This window comes from Dendrobates tinctorius, unplaced genomic scaffold (genome assembly GCF_039654945.1).
Source record: "Dendrobates tinctorius isolate UK_male_01 unplaced genomic scaffold, ASM3965494v1 ptg000065l, whole genome shotgun sequence".
In the NCBI taxonomy this organism is placed as follows: Eukaryota; Metazoa; Chordata; class Amphibia; order Anura; family Dendrobatidae; genus Dendrobates; species Dendrobates tinctorius.
In genome coordinates this window covers 22700963-22720161 of record NW_027361733.1, presented here as the reverse complement: position 1 = coordinate 22720161, position 19199 = coordinate 22700963, and the positions used below count along the sequence as shown (strand labels likewise).

The 19199-nt window shown below is 42.6% G+C and overlaps 1 protein-coding gene across 4 annotated transcripts in view; it reads left to right on the top strand.

Moving 5' to 3' along the window:
• Window positions 1–5801, top strand: part of LOC141094764 (uncharacterized) — a 169140-nt gene extending 163339 nt beyond the window's left edge. For 3 of the 4 annotated variants that reach the window (XM_073580697.1, XM_073580695.1, XM_073580698.1), the window contains 4 exons: window positions 2844–2904; window positions 2990–3061; window positions 3211–3406; window positions 4134–5801. In XM_073580697.1, the coding sequence (XP_073436798.1) occupies window positions 2844–2904; window positions 2990–3061; window positions 3211–3406; window positions 4134–4300 (496 nt within the window). In that variant the 3' untranslated portion in view covers window positions 4301–5801. Of the gene's footprint in view, window positions 1–2843; window positions 2905–2989; window positions 3066–3210; window positions 3407–4133 lie in introns of all 4 variants that reach the window. The other variant, XM_073580696.1, reaches the window with a different exon arrangement.
• The last annotated feature ends 13398 nt before the right edge of the window (window positions 5802–19199 follow it).

The following is a 19199-nucleotide window of genomic DNA, read 5'->3' as shown; positions in this document are numbered from 1 at the left end:
AGGACAAAGAACAGGAAGACAACCACCAAGATGCAGAACAACAAGAGAGAGAAGACAAAGAAGCATAAAAAAAACAAAGCAGAAGAACATTAAGCATAAGACTAATACTCTGAGCAAATGATATTATCTTATTTATAAGCAGAAGAAGACTAAGCAGTGTATGGGGGTGAGTCCGTTCCTCCTCGTGGTGCCCCTGGAAAAGGCCTGCTTCTGCAGGCCAAACTGAACGCGGACAAATCCTGTTGTAAATCTTTTGTGACAGGCAGAACGGAAGGTGTAAACTTCTAACTTTTCTAGATAACAACTACAGGAATGCCTGACACAAACAAGAATATGATGAAGAAGAATAGGAAGAAGATGAAGAAGCTGAATATGTAGAATAATAATTGTTGAATAAGAAGAATATGAAGAATGTAAAAAAAGGAAGTAGAAGAAGAAGAAGAAGAATGTAAAAAAAGGAAGTAGAAGAAGAAGAAGAAGAATGTAAAAAAAGGAATAAGAAGAAGAATGTAAAAAAAGGAAGTAGAAGAAGAAGAAGAAGAATGTAAAAAAAGGAAGTAGAAGAAGAAGAAGAAGAATGTAAAAAAAGGAAGTAGAAGAAGAAGAAGAAGAAGAATGTAAAAAAAGGAAGTAGAAGAAGAAGACATACATGTCTGGCAAAATATAAATGAGGCTAACATAGTCAATATCTTTGTAACTCCTAACATCTTTAAAAAAAAAAGTTTAATTCCTGCTATTCCATTTGATTGGGCTAAACCTCTATGGCTTTAATGTCTCCTCCACCTCCCACAATACATTCTACATTATTCTTAGTTGTTTTTCTTCATGTAGAATTAACCTACAAGGAAAGAAAGGGTTTTTTTTAATTCCGATATTTTGGCCCCATTGACTTGCATTGGTTCCCGGTATCGGAATCGGCGATACCGATACTTTTTTTAAAGATCGGCCGATCCATTCCGATCCGATATTTTCAAGTATCGGCTGGTATCGCTCAACTCTACTGCTGATAGGTAAATCGCCTCCATTGTCTGTTGTCTTCATTTCTGCACAGGAGGAGAATGTCCAGAGGGATTTGTTTGTAAAATGTTGATGCTGCTTGTAAGTCTTTAAGGACCAGGCACCAGAGAGCAGCTCCTGCAATGATTTAGGAGAGGCGGCCGGAAGGAACAACACAAAATATTATTATAGACGAGGACACAAACTTGTTATGGGGATTTCTTTTTATTTCTCTTTTGTAAAGTCCTGAGAACTTAGAAGACTCATGCTGAAGAAATTTGCTCTTGGACACCAATTGTTCCCCATTAATTCCTGAGTCATCATATTGTCATGTGTGATACAATGATCATATGGGATACAGTCATCTGAGCTTTATTTCTAAGCCTATTATGTGCGATACAGTCATCTGAGCTGTGTATCTAAGCCTATCGTGTGATTCAGTCATCTAAGCTGTGTATCTAAGCCTATGATAAGTGATTCTTTCCTCTACACGTCCTTAATACCTTCTTGCAGCAGTCAATTTTTTCTTTTATGCCACTTTAACACTTTGAGTATTTGGTGAGTTTTTTACCTCAGTATTTGTAAGGCTGGTTTCACATTAGCGTTTTTTTGCGCAGCGCATCGTGTGCTATCGGTCGCATGCGTAATGCGCACCTATGTTTAATAGGTGGGCGCATGGTCTTGAGCTTGCACGCATTCGTCTGCGTTATCGTGCGCATGCACTTTCTCCTGGTGTGCGCCTCGGCGCACCTAACGCAACATGTTGCATTTTTTGTACCGCCCAAAGGCGGAATGCGCCAAAACAAAGCATTATAGTCTATGGGAAAGCATGGCGTGCGCATGTTGCGCACGCCCGTGCTTTTTAACGCATGTGTTTTTTTAATTAACTTGTCTAGACACTGCTTTAATTCACCCCCTAAACAAAGAAACATGGTTTGGGGGGTAGTGTAGATAAAAAAAGGTGTTGTCACTGGCAGTCCACTACTCTACAGCCAGCCTGGAAGAGAGAAGCAGCAAGATTTTTTTTGAAGAGAAGCCCTTTGGAGACAGCAAATTTAATAATGTGATGCCTCTACCTTGTGCCAGTCATTACACTGGCTACCCATACACTCCAGAATTCAGTATAAACTTATTACCCTCACCCACAAAGCCCTCCATAGCTCAGCACCACCCTACATCTCCTCCCTTGTTTCAGTATACCACCCTACCCGCACCCTCCGTTCTGCTGATGACCTGAGGTTAGCATCCTCAATAATCAGAACCTCCCACTCCCGTCTCCAAGACTTTACACATGCTGCGCCAATTCTTTGGAATGCACTTCCCAGGTCAATACGATTAGTCCCCAATCCCCACAATTTTAAGCGTGCCCTGAAAGCACATTTATTCAGACTGGCCTATCGCCTCAACACATTAACCTAATCTATCCCTGTGTGGCACAGCCAAAAGTTTTACCATAACCAGATTCCCCGCATCATGTTCCCACATGCTTTATGCATCCATTAGCCCTCTGTGTCTGTACTGTTACACACTTAACATTATGGCTGGTCCATACAATCAGGGCAACTGTTACCACCCACCTTTCGTGTCTACCTCTTTCCTCATAGACTGTAAGCTTGCGAGCAGGGCCCTCACTCCTCTTTGTATTTGTTATAATCTATGTGATTATTGTTATGCTGTGATGTCTATTGTCTGTACAAATCCCCTCTGAAATGTAAAGTGCTGCTGAATATGTCGGCGCTATAGAAATAAAATTTATTATTATTATTATTAATGTGAGTACTAAACCTAATGTCTGCCAGTACTTTTTTCTCAAATTATTATGTACTATTGTCTCTTTTTTATTGCAGCATGTCTTCTGGAGAGGAATATAGACCAGCCCATGGTGAACTGGCCCAAGCGGAGTGTGAAGTGAGTACCTTCCTGCTCTACAATTTGGGTAAGTATTCGCTGTCGCATCTACACATGTCCCAAATTAATTTTTGTTCTTTTTCAGACCTCATCGTCCATGGCAAGTGAGGAGGAACAGCAAGAGCAGCCAGTCCAAGTGCAGGCGGGGAGACCGCCTGTAAGTACGTATAGACTGACTGTGATTGTACACTTTTTTTTTTTCTCTGACTTTTTTCTGTCCTGTTTTTCATCTTCAATCTTGCTTCTTTTCTGTATTTTTTTCATTTCCAAATCTTTCCAAGATTAATGTTTTTCTTTCTTTTCTAGGCTCCACAATGGAATGAAGAGCTCGCCCTGGACAATAATGCCCTTATCCAGTTGGTCCAGGAACGAATCCTGTTGTGGGACAGCCGTGATCCACTGCACTCGGACAAATTGGTGACCTGGCGGCTTTGGAATGAGATGGCCGCAGCGCTGATGGATGACTGTGACAACGCCTCTCCACGGGTCCGCAAGGATTTTCGTAAGTATTTAAATTCTGTGTGATGCCTCAGTGACCTGATGATAATGATGATGTTTCTGTATACTGATGACGAGGCTGGATACTGATGATGATGGGGGCTGTATACTGATGATGAGGCTGTATACTGATGATGTTGCTGTATACTGATGATGGGGCAGTATACTGATGATGAGGCTGTATTCTGATGATGATGTTGCTGTATACTAATGATGGGGCTGTATACTGATGATGGGGCTGTATACTGATGATGAGGCTGTATACTGATGATGTTGCTTTATACTGATGATAGGGCTGTATACTGATGATGATGTTGCTTTATACTGATGATGGGGCTGTATACTGATGATGAAGTTGTATACTGATGATGATGAGGCTGTATACTGATGATAATGGGGGCTGTATACTGATGATAATGGGGGCTGTATACTGATGATAATGGGGGCTGTATACTGATGATGAGGCTGTATACTGATGATGAAGTTGTATACTGATGATGATGAGGCTGTATACTGATGATAATGGGGGCTGTATACTGATTATGATGGGGGCTGTATACTGATGATGAGGCTGTATACTGATGATGATGAGGCTGTATACTGATGATAATGTTGCTATATACTGATGATGGGCTGTATAATGATGATGGGGCTGTATAAGGCATCACACACATTTATGTTATCCCGGCCTGCAGTGCATTGTCTAATTTCGTTTTTTGTTTTTTGCACAGTGAACAAAGTCAGAACCCGTTGGCGCTCGGTGATGGACCGCTTCAACAGGGATGTATGGCAGGAGAGCAGGGTTCCCCTTGGTTCTGCAGCAAGGACCTCCAGAAAATACAGATACCATCAGGCATTGGCCTTCTTAAGACCAGTCCTTGCCACCAGTATTTTGTAGTTCTATTGGATGGTGTTTTTCTCTGTGTTTTTCTATTCCAAAGGAATTGGCACTTTAACTATTGTAAATGCATGATACTAATGTTTTTCTTTTCTTTTCACAGCACCTGGAGCAGCACCCTGCAACCTGTTTCTGAAGCGGTCCTTCATCGAACGACCTTGGACCCGTCCCAGCCATCCGACAGCCAAGAAGCAGCTTGCGGGTCGGCACCACAGACAGCTGGAGACCAGGAAGCTGGTCAATCAGGTATTCCCCTGTCCCAGTTCTGTGTCACTGGTTTTGCAGGCACTTCCCACCAGTGGCAGAAGGCCTCGGACAGGACTGTCATGCCCGAGTTCCTTCACTTGAGCTCCGTCTTTCAGCATGGCCTCAAGGCGCTGTCAGACAGACAGGAGAGTGGTTTTGCCCTCATGGAAAACCGCTTCCAGGCTGTCGACCGTCGCCTTAACAGTCTGGAAGCCGACCTCAACAGACCAGCGCACCATTTTTTCCACCAAATTGAACGGGGCATGGCGGAACACCTTAGTCCAGATCTCCAGCTGAATGTGATGCAGACCTGCAACACTGCTTACATGCAGGCTATGCAGCAGAGTCAGTACGTGCAGCAGTCAGCGGTGGCATTTCCAACTGTGCCACCACTGACTCGCTTCACCCCACTACCGACTTCTGCTGCATACCACTGCATGTCCACCTGCATTCCAAGTCATGCCGGACACCAGTACACCACCACAAGGCCGAGTGCTGCTGGACACTTCCCCGCCACCACCATGGCAAGTGCTGCTCCTGCCTGGACCACCACCACCACCACTCCTCCTGCCTGGACCACCATCGCCACCACTCCTCCTGCCTGGACCACCACCACTTCTCCTGCCTGGACCACCACCGCCACCACTCCTGCCTGGACCACCACCGTCACCACTCCTTCTGCCTGGACCAGCACTGTCACCACTCCTCCTGCCTGGACCAGCACTGCCACCACTCCTCCTGTCTGGAGCACCACTGCCACCAGTATTGCCTGGACCACCACGACCACCACTGTGCAGCAGCAGCTGGGGAACACACATTCACTGTTTGCGCCAACGGACCCTGTCAGGACCTCCACCACCACTTGCAGCATGCCTCAGCAGCAGCAGCTACAGGACCCTGCCATAGGGTCCCCCAGCTCTTTGCTGTCCCCCAGCTCCAGGAGGTCCAGAAGCACCAGGCACTCCAGGCAGGACACACCCACGGGCCACAGGAAACACAAAACTGGACATAAAAAGAGGAAAACTCTTACCCTCCCTCCCCCTCACCTCACACTGTGTCTCACCCTGCCTCCAGTTCCATCCCTGAGCTCCCTTCACCCACCACTTTCATCACCCCTTCCCCTAGAACCTCTTCCTCGCCTTTAAGCCATTCCTCGTCCCTCCACACCCCCAAGTTGCCACCATCTTCCCCCAAATGTCAGTCACAGTAACTGTAATTTTTTTTTTAAATAAATGTACAATTTTGGTTCCCCTTATACTGTTTGCTTACTTTTTCTTTCGCCGCCTACACACACTGCGCCGTACACTTTGTGTTTTTTCCACCAAATAGCTCCAGTACTGACACATGTTTCTTGTGTCAGTCCTGGAGCTATGTGTTGTCAAAAACACAAATATTATGACTTGTATTTTCACAACCAGTATCTTCAGTCTTCTAATATTGCACAGACTGAATAGAGGATGGTGGTGAGTGCAAGGCATATCTATTCTCACCTTGCCAGGTATCATAAAGAGTGAATTGATGATGGCATGTTTTGACCATCATCATTTCACTCTTTGTGACACAAGGCCAGGTGATTCTAAATATACCTTGTAATTAACCACATCATCTATTCAGTCTGTGGCAAATAGACTGAAGAGATGATGGAGAAAATACACATCATATCTACAATACCCTGGCCTGGTATCATAATTTTTTAGCACACCTGGCTTGGTGAGTATACCTATGAGTTGTAATCTGCAGCGTCACTTCAGTCTGCATTATCTATTGCAGACTGGAGAGATGCTGGAGGTTCACTCATATGTGTATTCACCTGCCCAGGTGTCATAAAATTCTGAAGTCAGGAGGCGTTTTTTTGGGGATCCTCACTTCAGCATTACACCAGTCCAGGGGATTGTAGAAGTTGTATAATAAACTTTATCATCTCTCCAGTCTGCGTGCATACTGAAGCCACATTGGAGATCCTACAACTAATATTTATACTCACATGGTCTGGTGTCATAAAGAGTTAAGGATGCTAGTGCATCCCAAAATCACTATTTGTAACATCAGGCCAGGTGATATAAATATTAGTTTTATTATCTCCACCATCACTGAAATCAATTGAACACAGACTGGAGAGATGATGAAGGTCATACAACTTTTCTATGTACTGTAGAATCACATGGTCAGGACTCCTAGAAAAGTCAGGATGCACAAAACACAGCATCCTGAATTCACTGGGACACCTGGGCTGGTGATTATTTTATTGGAGTATATAAAGATAGAGTGCACTCAGTACAGGTATCAAAACAGGTTTTTTATTTACATAAACACCAAGAAAACAATTTTACACCATTTGATCTTGCCATACCACACGTCCTACATCAGAGATAAAGTAGGCCGCAAATTGGTCCCTCATTTGGCCAACTTCAACTGATGATCTGAGAGGGTACTGAGTGAAATCAGGCAATGGGTTGGCAGCTGGTTCATCTAGTTCAAAGTTAGGGCGCTCTTTAGCCATAACAAAATTGTGAAGAACCGCACACGCCTTCACCACCTCATCCACTGTTTCCAGTTTAAGATTAATGGCTGTGCCGAGAATGCACCATCTGGAGACAAGAATCCCAAAGGCACACTCTACAGTTCTTCGTGCCCTGGTCAGCCTGTAATTAAATATTTTTTTCGTGTGGTCCAAGTCACGGCTGGAGTAGGGTTTCAGCAGGTTTTGGCACATTTGAAAGGCCTCATCCCCAACCATTACAAATGGCAGTGGCGGACCTTCGGTGTGGGGAAGAGGCCGTGGCAGGGGGAAATTAAAATGGTTGCCATACAACCTTCGGCCCATGTCCGAGTTCTTAAAAGCCTGGCAGTCATTCCCCCGGCCAAATGCCCCAATGTCCACCGCTACAAACAGACAGTCTGCATCCGCAATGGCCATGAGTACTATAGCAAAGTTCTTTTTATAGTTATAGTACTCCGATCCACTTCTTGCGGGTTTGGTTATCCGGATGTGTTTCCCATCAACCGCTCCCAAACAGTTGGGGAAATTGCAGACTGTCCAGAATTTTTCAGCAATTTCAATCCACTTTTCCGTGGTGGGCAGGGGCATAAATTCTGGACAGAGAATGTCCCACAAAGCCCAGCAGGTGTCCACAACTATTCCCAACAAGGTGGAGATTCCAAGCCGGTTCTGGAAGTGGAGTGAAGATAGGGTCTGTCCAGTAGCCAGGAATCTGCCAAACAGAGAAAGAAAAGAATTAATATTTATGTCTAGGGTTTTGTAAAACACGGAAATGAAAAAATATTTGTACATGGCATAACAATAATTCTGCAGGCTTTTGTTTACTACATGGCAGAACAATAATTCTGCAGGCTTTGGATTAGTACATGGCAGAACAAAAAAAATTATGCAGGCATTGGTTTTTAAATATTACGTACCGTAATGTGACCAGAAGCCGTTCCTCAGGAGAAATCACACAACGGAGCTGTGTGTCCTGTCTCCGGATGGCTCCTTGAACACGAGTAAGCAAATCCATGAAGCTTTCTTGGGACATCTGGGTATAGTCAGTAAATTTCTCAGGGTTTCCCTGGAGCTCGCTGTAGCAGGTATGGTACGCTCCACGGCTCTCCCGACTTCAATATTTGGATGTATCCACAAACGCTGCTGCTGCCGTCTTCGCTGTCTCTCTCTCTCCCTTTGTTGCTGGCAAGCAAATGCAAGAGCCTAAGACAGTGCAATGTCCAGATACAAGTTGAAGCGAAAACTCTTCCACCACAGATCCATGTTGACAAATGAAAAAGCAGCAAAATCTGAAGAATTCAGCTGTACAGGGTCTATATAAAGAATTCCCATGACACACGCCCACTGGTGTCCCATTGGTGGAGTATTTGTTTCAAGGATTTTCCTCCTGTGAAATGTGACACCTAGAGAACGCATGCGCATAAAAAACGTAATGCAAATGCTGCGTTTTTTTGTCGTCATGTGCACGCTGATGCGACTAAAAATCACTGCGTTTACATGCGTTTGCATGCGTTTCAATTGCGCACGAAGCGCTGTGCAAAAAGGCGCTAATGTGAAACTAGCCTAAGCCAAAACCAAGAGTGGAACAATCAGAGGAAAAGTAAAAAAGAAACCCGTCACCACTTCTGTATTTATCACCCACTACTGGTTTTGGCTTACAAATAGTGAGGTAAAAAACTCACCAAATATTCAGAGTGTGCATGTAGCATTACTCTTTCATTTTTCACTTTACCATAAAATGTTCTGAAAAACAGGTAAAAAAATCCAATTGAGTAGATATGGTGATAGAAAACCTTTTCTGCCATTGTTTTTAATTTTGCAGTGTTTAGTGTGTCATTAAAATGACCTCACATGTTTCTAGACATCAGTACCAAAATTATTGTCACGCTTACCGCCTTTGCGGGTCCCGCTCCCGCTGCCTCCTTGGTCGCCACGGTCGCGGCTCCTGCAGCCTCTGCCTCCGCTCGTGTGCCCGCGCTGCCCGTGACCCCCTGGCACGCTCGCCGCTCCCGGTGGGTGCGCGTCCACCTGCTCCCCTGCTTCCTGTCCCGCGTTCAGCCTCGGTGCTCCGTCGGGTGCGCATGCGCGCCTCGCACCATAGACTGCAGCACAGGCTGGACCGCTCTATCTCACCTCCGTGACCCTGGAGGACCCTGACCCAGAAGTCCTGCTACACTCCCTATATAAGGTAGCTTTACCCCCTGATTGCTGCCTGACTATCAATTGTGTCCCACGACTGATTTCGGATCCACATTCTCCTGCGTATTCCCTGCCTAGCGCCCTGCTTTGTGCCTATAGCCTGTCTTGTTTCTCCTGGTGACCTCCTTTGTCTTTCCTTCCAGAGTCCGCCGTTTCCAGTCCGTTCCTCCCTGCTCCTGTGTCTCCTGCCCTCTCCTCCTTCCTGTCCTGTATCAGTCTCTCCTGTGATCGCCAGTCTCCCCTGTCCGCCTTCCAGCCCGGTGTCCGTCTAACTCCTCCTCCAGCTGTCCTCAGGTATCAGCTTCCGCGGCGATAGTCTACTCCGGGCCTGCCCCTAACGCTCCCTGTATAGGGGGTGGTACACCTGGCCAGCTCGCCCGGGGCAGCTTCGTCATCGGGGTCCGGTGGGTTCACCCTTGGAGTCTACCTAGCCTCACAATTATATTATTTTTAGCTGTTAAAAAAGTTCATAACTTTGAAAAAAAAAGTATCTTTTGTCATCATTTTCTGTGACACGTAACTCCTTTTTCCATTAATGGACCGGAAGGAGGACTTCTTTTTTGCTTGCTGATCTGATGTTTATATTGGTGCATTTTGGAATATGTACAGTAGCATGTAGAAGTTTGGGCACCCCTGATCAAAATTACTGTTATTGTGAACAGTTAAGCAAGTTGAAGATGAAATGATCTCTAAAAGGCCTTAAGTTAAAGATGAAACATTACCTTTGTATTTTAACCCCTTCACCATGAAGCCTGTTTTCACCTTCCTGACCAGGTCAATTTGTACAATTCTGACCACTGTCACTTTATGAGGTAATAACTCTGGAACGCTTCAACAAATCCCACTGATTCTGAGAATGTTTTCTCGTGACATATTGTACTTTATGATAGTGGTAAAATTTCTGTGATATGACATTAATCTGTGAAAAAAATGGACATTTGGCAAAAATTTTGAAGATTTTGCAATTTTCAAACTTTTAATTTTTATGCCCTTAAATCAGAGAGTCATATCACACAAAATAGTTAATAAATAACATTTCCCACATGTCTACTTTACATCAGCACAATTTTTGAAACAATTTTTTTTGTTAGGAAGTTATAAGGGTTAAAAGTTGATCAGCGATTTCTCATTTTTACAACAAAATTTGCAAAACCATTTTTTTTAGGGACCACCTCACATTTGAAGTGACTTTGTGGGGCCTATATGACAGAAAATACCAAAAAGTGACACCATTTTAAACACTTCACCCCTCAAGGTATTCAAAACCACATTCAAGAAGTTTATTAACCCTTCAGGTGCTTCACAGGAATTTTTGGAATGTAGAAGGAAAAAATAAACATTTACTTTTCTTTCACAAAAATTTTCCTTTAGACCTTTTTTTTTACTGCTGCAAGGGAAACAGTAGAAAATGGACCATACAATTTGTTGGGCAATTTCTCCTGAGCATGCTGATACTCCATATGTGGGGGAAATCTACTGTTTGGGCAAACGGCAGGGCTCGGAAGCGAAGGAGCGCCATTTGATTTGTTGAATGCAAAATTTGATGGAATAATTAGCAGACGCTATGATGCATTTGGAGAGCCAAAGATGTGCCTAAACAGTGGAAACCCCCAACAAGTGACACCATTTTGGAAACTAGACACCTTAGGGAACTTAACTAGATGTATATTGTGCACGTTGAACACCCAGGTTCTTCACAGAAGTATTTCACGTTAAGCCATGAAAATAAAAAAAATTACATTTTTCCCAGATAAATCTTTTTTAGCTCCAAATTTTGCATTTTCATAAGGGTAGCAGGAGAAATTGCTCCATACAATTTGTTCAATTTCTCCTGAGTGCGCAGATACCCAATATGTGAAAGAAAACTACTGAGAAGGAGCTCATTTGACTTTTTGAAAGTAAAATTTACTGTAATAATTAGTGGACGCTATGTCGCATTTGGAGAGCCCCTGATGTGCCTAAACAGTGGAAACCTCCCACAAGTGACACCATTTTGGAAACTAGACCCCTTTGGGAACTTATCTACATGTGTATTGAACACCATGAACCCCCAAGTGCATCACAGAAGTTTATAACGTTAAGCTGTAAAAATAAAAAAATTACATATTTCCCACAAAAATCTTGTTTAACTCCAAATTTTGTATTTTCACAAGGGTAACAGGAAAAAATGGACCCCAAAATTTGTTGTGCAATTTCTCCTGAGTTCACCGATAGCCCATATTTTGTCAAAAACTTCTTTTGAGGCACAGTGAAAAGCTCAGAAGGGAAGAAACACCATAATACAGTACAGATTTTGCTGCACTTGTTTGAGGGTGCAATGTTACTTAGAATCCCCCATATGTGGCCTCATTTTACAAACTAAACCTCTCAATTAATTCATCTAGGGGTGCAGTGATCATATTGACACCAAAGGTGTGTCACAAACTTTTATACAATTGAGCAGTGAAATAATTTACATTTTTACCACCAAGATTGTGTGTTTCATACTGGGAAATGGGTAAAAATGGCACCAAAATTTGTCCCACAATTTCTACTGAACATGCAATACCCCTACTCCATTTGTGGCTGTGCAGAACTATTTAGTCATACATAGAGACTCGGGAGGGATGGAATGCTATTTGCCTCCTGGAATGCAGATTTTCCTAGAATAGTTTGCGGATTCCATATAAAGAGCCCCTAAGTGCTAGAAAAGCACTTAAAATTTAATTGAATCCATTCTTCCCTCTACCAGTGAAATGATTAATGTGAGATTGTCTGGAACTCAACCCCAAAGCGTAATTGATCCAACCTCATGCTTAATGGTGGTCGAGATGTTTTATCCTGAAGTTCTGTGCCCTTTTTCCTCCACACATACCATTGATCATTGTGACCAAGGAGGTTCTATCTTAACATCATTGGTCCACAGGACTTGTTTCCAAAATGCATAAGGCTTGGTTACATGTTCTTTTCATATATTTGACGCTGAATTTTATGATGAGGACGCAGGAGAGGTTTTCTTCTGATGACTCTTCCATGTATGCCATATTTGTGCAGGTGTCTCTGAACAGCAGAACAATGTACCACAACTCCACAGTCTGCTAAATCTTTCTGAAGGTCTTATGCAGTAAAGTCGGGGTTCTAATTTGCCTCTCTAGCAATCCTACAAGTAGCTCTTACAGAAATTTTGCTTTATATTCCAGGCCTTATCTTGATCTCCACTGTTCTTGTTAACTGTCATTTCTTAATTATATTTCGAACTGAAGAAAGGTAAAAAATAAACTGTAGGAGCAAATAGGGTCTTATCTGAGAAATACAGTTAGTTAACCCCTTCCTGACATCCGACGTACTATCCCGTCCATGGGACCCGGGCCCCTATGCCCATGGACGGGATAGTACGTTTACCGCGATCAGCGGCGCCCACGTGGTGAGCGCCGCTGATCGCGGCCGGGTGTCAGCTGATTATCACAGCTGACACCCGGCACAATGTGTCAGGGGAGGTCACGGACCGCCCCCGACACGTTAACCCCTTGCACACCACGATCAAACATGATCGCGGTGTACCGGGGTTTAAAGGGAAGCATCGGCAGGGAGGGGGCTCCCTCCGTGCTTCCCTGAGCCCCCCACGGCAGCGCAATGTGCAGCACTGCTGCCGGGGGCTCCTTTCCTGCAGGCCCCCGAATCCAAGATGGCGACGGGGGCCTTCAGGGGCCTGCAGGAAGCTGGCTTCCTCAGTGCCTGCAAAGCGCAGGCATGAGGAAGCCTTGTGCACTGCCTGTGACAGATTGCTAATCTGTCACAGTGATCTGTGATGTGACAGATCAGCGATCTGTCACAGAACAGTGATGTCCCACCTGGGACTATTTAATAAAGTAAAAAAAAAATAAAAATAAAGTGTTAAAATAATTTAAAAAAAATCGCCAAATAAATTACAAAAAAAAAAAAATATTCCCCCAAATAAATCCATTTTTTGAAAATAAAATAAAAAAAACAATAAAAGTACACATATTAGGTATCGCCGCGTCCGTAACGACCCGCCCTATAAAACTGTCCCATTAGTTAACCCCTTTAGCGAACCCCTTAAAAAATAAAAATAAAAAACGAAGCAAAAAATAATGATTTATTATCATACTGCCAAACAAAAAGTGTAATAACGCGCGATCAAAAAGACGCATATAAATATACATGGTACCGCTGAAAACATCATCTTGTACCGCAAAAAACGAGCTGCCACACAGCATCATCAGCGAAAAAATAAAAAAGTTATAGCTCGCAGAATAAAGCGATGCAAAAATAATTATTTTTTATATAAAATAGTTTTCATTGCATAAAACCGACAAAACAAAAAAACGACCTAAATGAGGTATCGCTGTAACCATACTGACCCAAAGAATAAAACCGCTTTATCAATTTTACCGCACGCGGAACGGTGTAAACGCACCCCCCCCAAAAGAAATTCATGAAACGCTGGTTTTTGTTCATTCTGCGTCCCAAAAATTGGAATAAAAAGCGATCAAAAAATGTCACGTGCCCGAAAATGGTACCAATAAAAACGTCAACTCGTCCCGCAAAAAATATGACCTCACATGACTCGGTGGATCAAAATACGGAAAAATTATAGCTCTCAATATGTGGTGATGCAAAAACTACTTTTACAATAAAAAGCGTCTTTTAGCGTGCGACAGCCGCCAAACATAAAAACCGCCATAAATAGTAAATCAAACCCCCCGTTATCACCCCCTTAGTTAGGGAAAAATAATAAAATAAAAAAAAGTATTTATTTCCATTTTTCCATTAGGGTTAGGGCTAGGGCTAGGGTTAGGGCTAGGGTTAGGGTTAGGGTTAGGGCTAGGGTTAGGGCTAGGGTTAGGGTTAGGGCTGAGATTAGGGTTAGGGGTGTGTTGGGGTTCGGGTTGGAGTTAGAATTGGGGGTTTCCACTGTTTGGGCACATCAGGGGCTCTCCAAATGCAACATGGCGTCTGATTTCAATTCCAGCCAATTCTGAGTTGAAAAAGTCAAATGGTGCTCCTTCCCTTCCAAGCTCTGACATGCGCCCAAACAGTGTTTTACCCCCACATGTAGAGTATCAGCCTACTCAGGACAAATTGCAAAACAATTTTTGGGGTCCAATTTCTCCTGTTACCCTTAGGAAAATAAAAAATTGGGGGCAAAAATATCATTTTTGTGGAAAAAAATGTTTTTTTTATTTTCACGTCCGAGCGTTATAAAATTCTGTGAAGCACTTGGGGGTTCAAAGTGCTCACCACACATCTAGATAAGTTCCGTGGGGGGTCTAGTGTCCAAAATGGGGTCACTTGTGGGGAGTTTCAATAGTTTAGGTACATCAGGGGCTCTCCAAATGCACATGACACCCGCAGACCATTCCATCAAAGTCTGCATTCCAAAACGTCACTACTTCCCTTCCGAGCCCCGACGTGTGTCCATACAGTAGTTTTCTCCCACATATGGGGCGTCAGCGTACTCAGGACAAATTGGACAACAACTTTTGGGGTTCAATTTCTCCTGTTACCCTTGGGAAAATAAAAAAATTGGGGATTAATTGATCATGTTTGTGGAAAAAATACGATTTTTTTATGTTCATGCCCGGGCATTATAAACTTCTGTGAAGCCCTTGGGGGTTCAAAGTGCTCACCTCATATCTAGATAAGTTCCTTAGGGGGTCTAGTTTTCAAAATGGGGTCATTTGTGGGGGGTTTCCACTGTTTAGATACATTAGGGGCTCTCCAAAGGCAACATGACACCCGCAGACCATTCCATCAAAGTCTGAATTCCAAAACATCACTACTTCCCTTCCGAGCCCCGACGTGTGCCCATACAGTAGTTTTCTCCCACATATGGGGCATCAGCATACTCAGGACAAATTAGACAACAACTTTTGGGGTCCAATTTCTCCTGGTACCCTTGGGAAAATAAAAAAATGGTGACTAAAAGATCATGTTTGTGGAAGAAATACGAATTTTTTATTTTCACGCCCGGGCGTTATAAACTTCTGTGAAGCACTGGGGGGTTCAAAGTTTTCACCACACATCTAGATAAGTTCCTTGGGGGGTCTAGTTTACAAAATGGTGTCATTTGTGGGGGGTTTCCACTGTTTAGGTACATCAGGAGTTTTCCAATCGCCACATGGTGTCCGATCTCAATTCCAGCCAAAAACGTCAAATGGCGCTGCTTCCCTTCCGAGCTCTGCCATGCGCCCAAATAGTGGTTTACCCCCACATGTGGGGTATCAGCGTACTCAGGACAAATTGCACAATAACTTTTAGGGTCCTGTTACCCTTGGAAAAATAAGAATTGAGGGTGAAAAGATCATTTTTGTGGAAAAAATATGATTTTTTAATTGTACAGCTTTATGTTATAAACTTCTGTGAAGCCCTTGGGGGTTCAAAGTTCTCATCTCACATCTAGATAAGTTCCTTAGGGGGTCTAGTTTCCTAAATGGTGTCATTTGTGGGGGGTTTCCACTGTTTTGGTACATCAGGGGTTTTCCAATCGCGACATGATGTCCGATCTCAATTCCAGCCAAAAACGTCAAATGGCGCTGCTTCCCTTCCGAGCTCTGCCATGCGCCCAAATAGTGGTTTACCCCCACATGTGGGGTATCAGCGTACTCAGGACAAATTGCACAATAACTTTTACGGTCCTGTTACCCTTGGGAAAATAAAAATTGGGGTGAAAAGATCATTTTTGTGGAAAAAATATAATTTTTTAATTGTACTGCTGTACGTTATAAACTTCTGTAAAGCCCTTGTGGGGTCAAAGTTCTCACCACATATCTAGATAAGTTCCTTGGGGGGTCTAGTTTCCAAAATGGGGTCACTTGTAGGGGGTTTCCACTGTTTAGGTACATCAGGGACTCTCCAAACGTGACATGGCGTCCGATCTGAATTCCAGACAATTTTGCATTGAAAAAGTCAAACGGCGCTCCTTCCATTCTGAGCTCTGCCATGCGCCGAAACAGTCGTTCCCCCCCACATATCAGGTATCAGCGTACTCAGGACAAATTGCACAATAACTTTTGCAGTCCAATTTCTCCTGTTACCCTTGGTAAAATAAAAAAAAATTGAACCTGAAGTACTTTTTTTGTGAAAAAAAGTTAGATGTTCATTTTTTTTTAAATATTCAAAAAAATTCCTGTGACGCACCTAAAGGGTTAATAAACTTCTTGAATGTGGTTTTGAGCACCTTAAGGGGTGCAGTTTTTAGAATGGTGTCACTTTTGGATATTTCCTATCATATAGACCCCTCAAAGTGGCTTCAAATGTGATGTGGTCCGTAAAAATAAAATGGTGTTGTAAAAATGAGAAATTGCTGGTCAACTTTTAACCCTTATAACTTCCTAACAAAAAAAAATTTTGGTTCCAAAATTGTGCTGATGTAAAGTAAACATGTGGGAAATGTTAGTTATCAAGTTTTTTGGGTGCCATATCTCTGTGATTTAAGGGCATAAAAATTCAAAGTTGGAAAATTGCGAAATTTTCAAAATTTTCGCCAAATTTCCGTTTTTCTCACAAATAAACGCAAGTTATTTGAATGAAATTTTACCACTAACATGAAGTACAATATGTCACGAGAAAACAATGTCAGAATCACCGGGATCCATGGAAGCGTTCCAGAGTTATGACCTCATAAAGGTACAGTGGTCAGAATTGTAAAAATTGGCCCGGTCATGAACGTGCAAACCACCCTTGTGGGTGAAGGGGTTAAAGACGCATATACTGTAGAATATCAGCTTCAGCAGATCCATGGGTCAGCAAGCTACCATCAGTCATCAGACTGTAAAGGGAGTTAGTGAACAATATTCTGCGTTGCTGACAGAATGGAGACGTATATCCCAGTGTGGTGCAATAAGATGGTGGTTTATTTCAATGCATTTCGAAGTATATAACTTCTTCAGGAAAATACATACATTGATACATGTGCAGGTTTTTTTGTTTGATCTTCCAGACCTTATCTTGACTTCCATTGTTGCTGTTAATTGCTGTTTCTTAATTACATTTCAAATTGAGGAAAGGGCAACTTGAAAACGCTTTGCTCTTCTTATAGTCTTTTCCTGCTTTGTGGGCTTCCATAATTTCATTTTCAGAGAGCTAGGAAGCTTCTTAGAAGAACCCATGGCTGCTTTTTTTGGCACAAGGTTAGAGGAGGCTGGGTTTTTATAAAGCTGGGAATTTAGCCTCCCCTGGTCTTTCCAAACGATAATAGTGAGCAGACCATAATCCTAATAGGCTAAGTTATCCAAGGGTGCCCAAACTTTCCCATTGGCCCATCTTCCATTTTGAAATTTTTAAAATGAAAAAAATATTATATATATATTTTTTTCCCTAAAAATACAAAGCAAATGTGTCATCTTTACCTGTAGGCTGTTTAGAGATCATTTTATCTTTAACTTGCTTAACTGTTCACAATAATAGCAATTTTGACCAGGGGTGCTAAAACGTATGACGGTTTCATCACTTTTTATTTGATTATCTGGGGGAATGTGTTTTGATTCTTTTTTTCTTTACAGAGTTTACTGTACCGGATCATAAAATGAAGTTTTATGGACTTGATGATACCAAATGTGTTTTGCGTTTTACTTTTAAAATTTATAAGGAAAAGGGGAAGATAAAACTTTTAGATGTTTTTTTTAATATTTAAAAAAAATATTTTTTTTTATTAACTTTCACTTACTTTTTTTAGTTCCTAGGCTACTTGAATCTCCTTCAACGCTTGTACAATAAAATGCAATACTTCACCTGGTCTACAGTAGGCCCTTGGCTGCTATGATAACCCATCGATTAAAGAGCTGTGACTGGATTTAGCTCTGGTCGCTGCTGTTAGTGGCAGGTGTCTGCTGTATAACAATGCATGGCACCTACTGTGTGCGAAATGAAATTAGTTAGTGCACCAAACCTAAGACAAACTATTAAATCCTATGTCAGGAAGGGGTTAATAACTGAAGAATCCAAATTTATCTTTTTTGATACTGTCAGTTGTACCATACATACCTATCATGTGTGATCTTGTCCTCGAACCTTTGGTATATAAGTTAACCCTTCCTCAGTCTGCTGAGTTGGTGTATCTAAACCTTTCACACAGGCATGAACTGACCCACACGTGAATGCGTGGTTAAGCTTCTGTGCCAGGAGTGGGCCCCCAGGACCTCACCTCCTTGTAAACGTTCTGGGTCTGCCGGGATTTGTAGTTTTTCCACAGATTACATTCCAGAAAGTAACTTTCTCAAGGACGAGTTTACAAGTGGTAACCAAAGGGCAACCACAATACAACCATAACCACACTGACTTGACTCATATTTACTGGGATTTTAGGAGGAAATGTGCTGGACATACAGACCCCTCAAAGTATCACGCACCACAGACGTCACCCACCAGACATAAACACCACCAGCCGCATCTCAGACATAAATATTTGGGGGGCAAGAGGACAGTTTACATTTTGCTGAGAGAACAGACATCCGTCTTCTTATTGTTGTAACAAGTTCTCAAATTCTGGGATTTTCCATAATAAAAGATGGATGAGAGGTTGTGGGAGTCCTTAAAAAGGATGAGCGAAGTGGAAGTTGAGGTCTTTGGAGAATATTGGAGAATCTCTGATAGGGTCTTATAAAGGAACCTACAGTGGCATGTAACTCCATTTTCCATTAATGGACCCGAATGTGGACTTCTTTTTTCTTGCTGAGCAAATGTTTTTATTGGTGAATTTTGTAGTATGTACAGTGGCATGTAAAAGTTCCCCCCCCTCGGTCAACATTACTGTTATTGAAGATGAAATGATCTCTAAAAGGGCTAAAGTTATAGATGACACATTTCCTTTGTATTTTAGGCAAAAATATACATATTTTAATCTTTTACATTTTAAAAATTGCCCAAAAAAATGGGCCAATGCAAAAATTAGGGGTGCCCAAATTTTTACATGCCACTGTATACACATTGAATAAAACCTTCCAATTTAAGGGC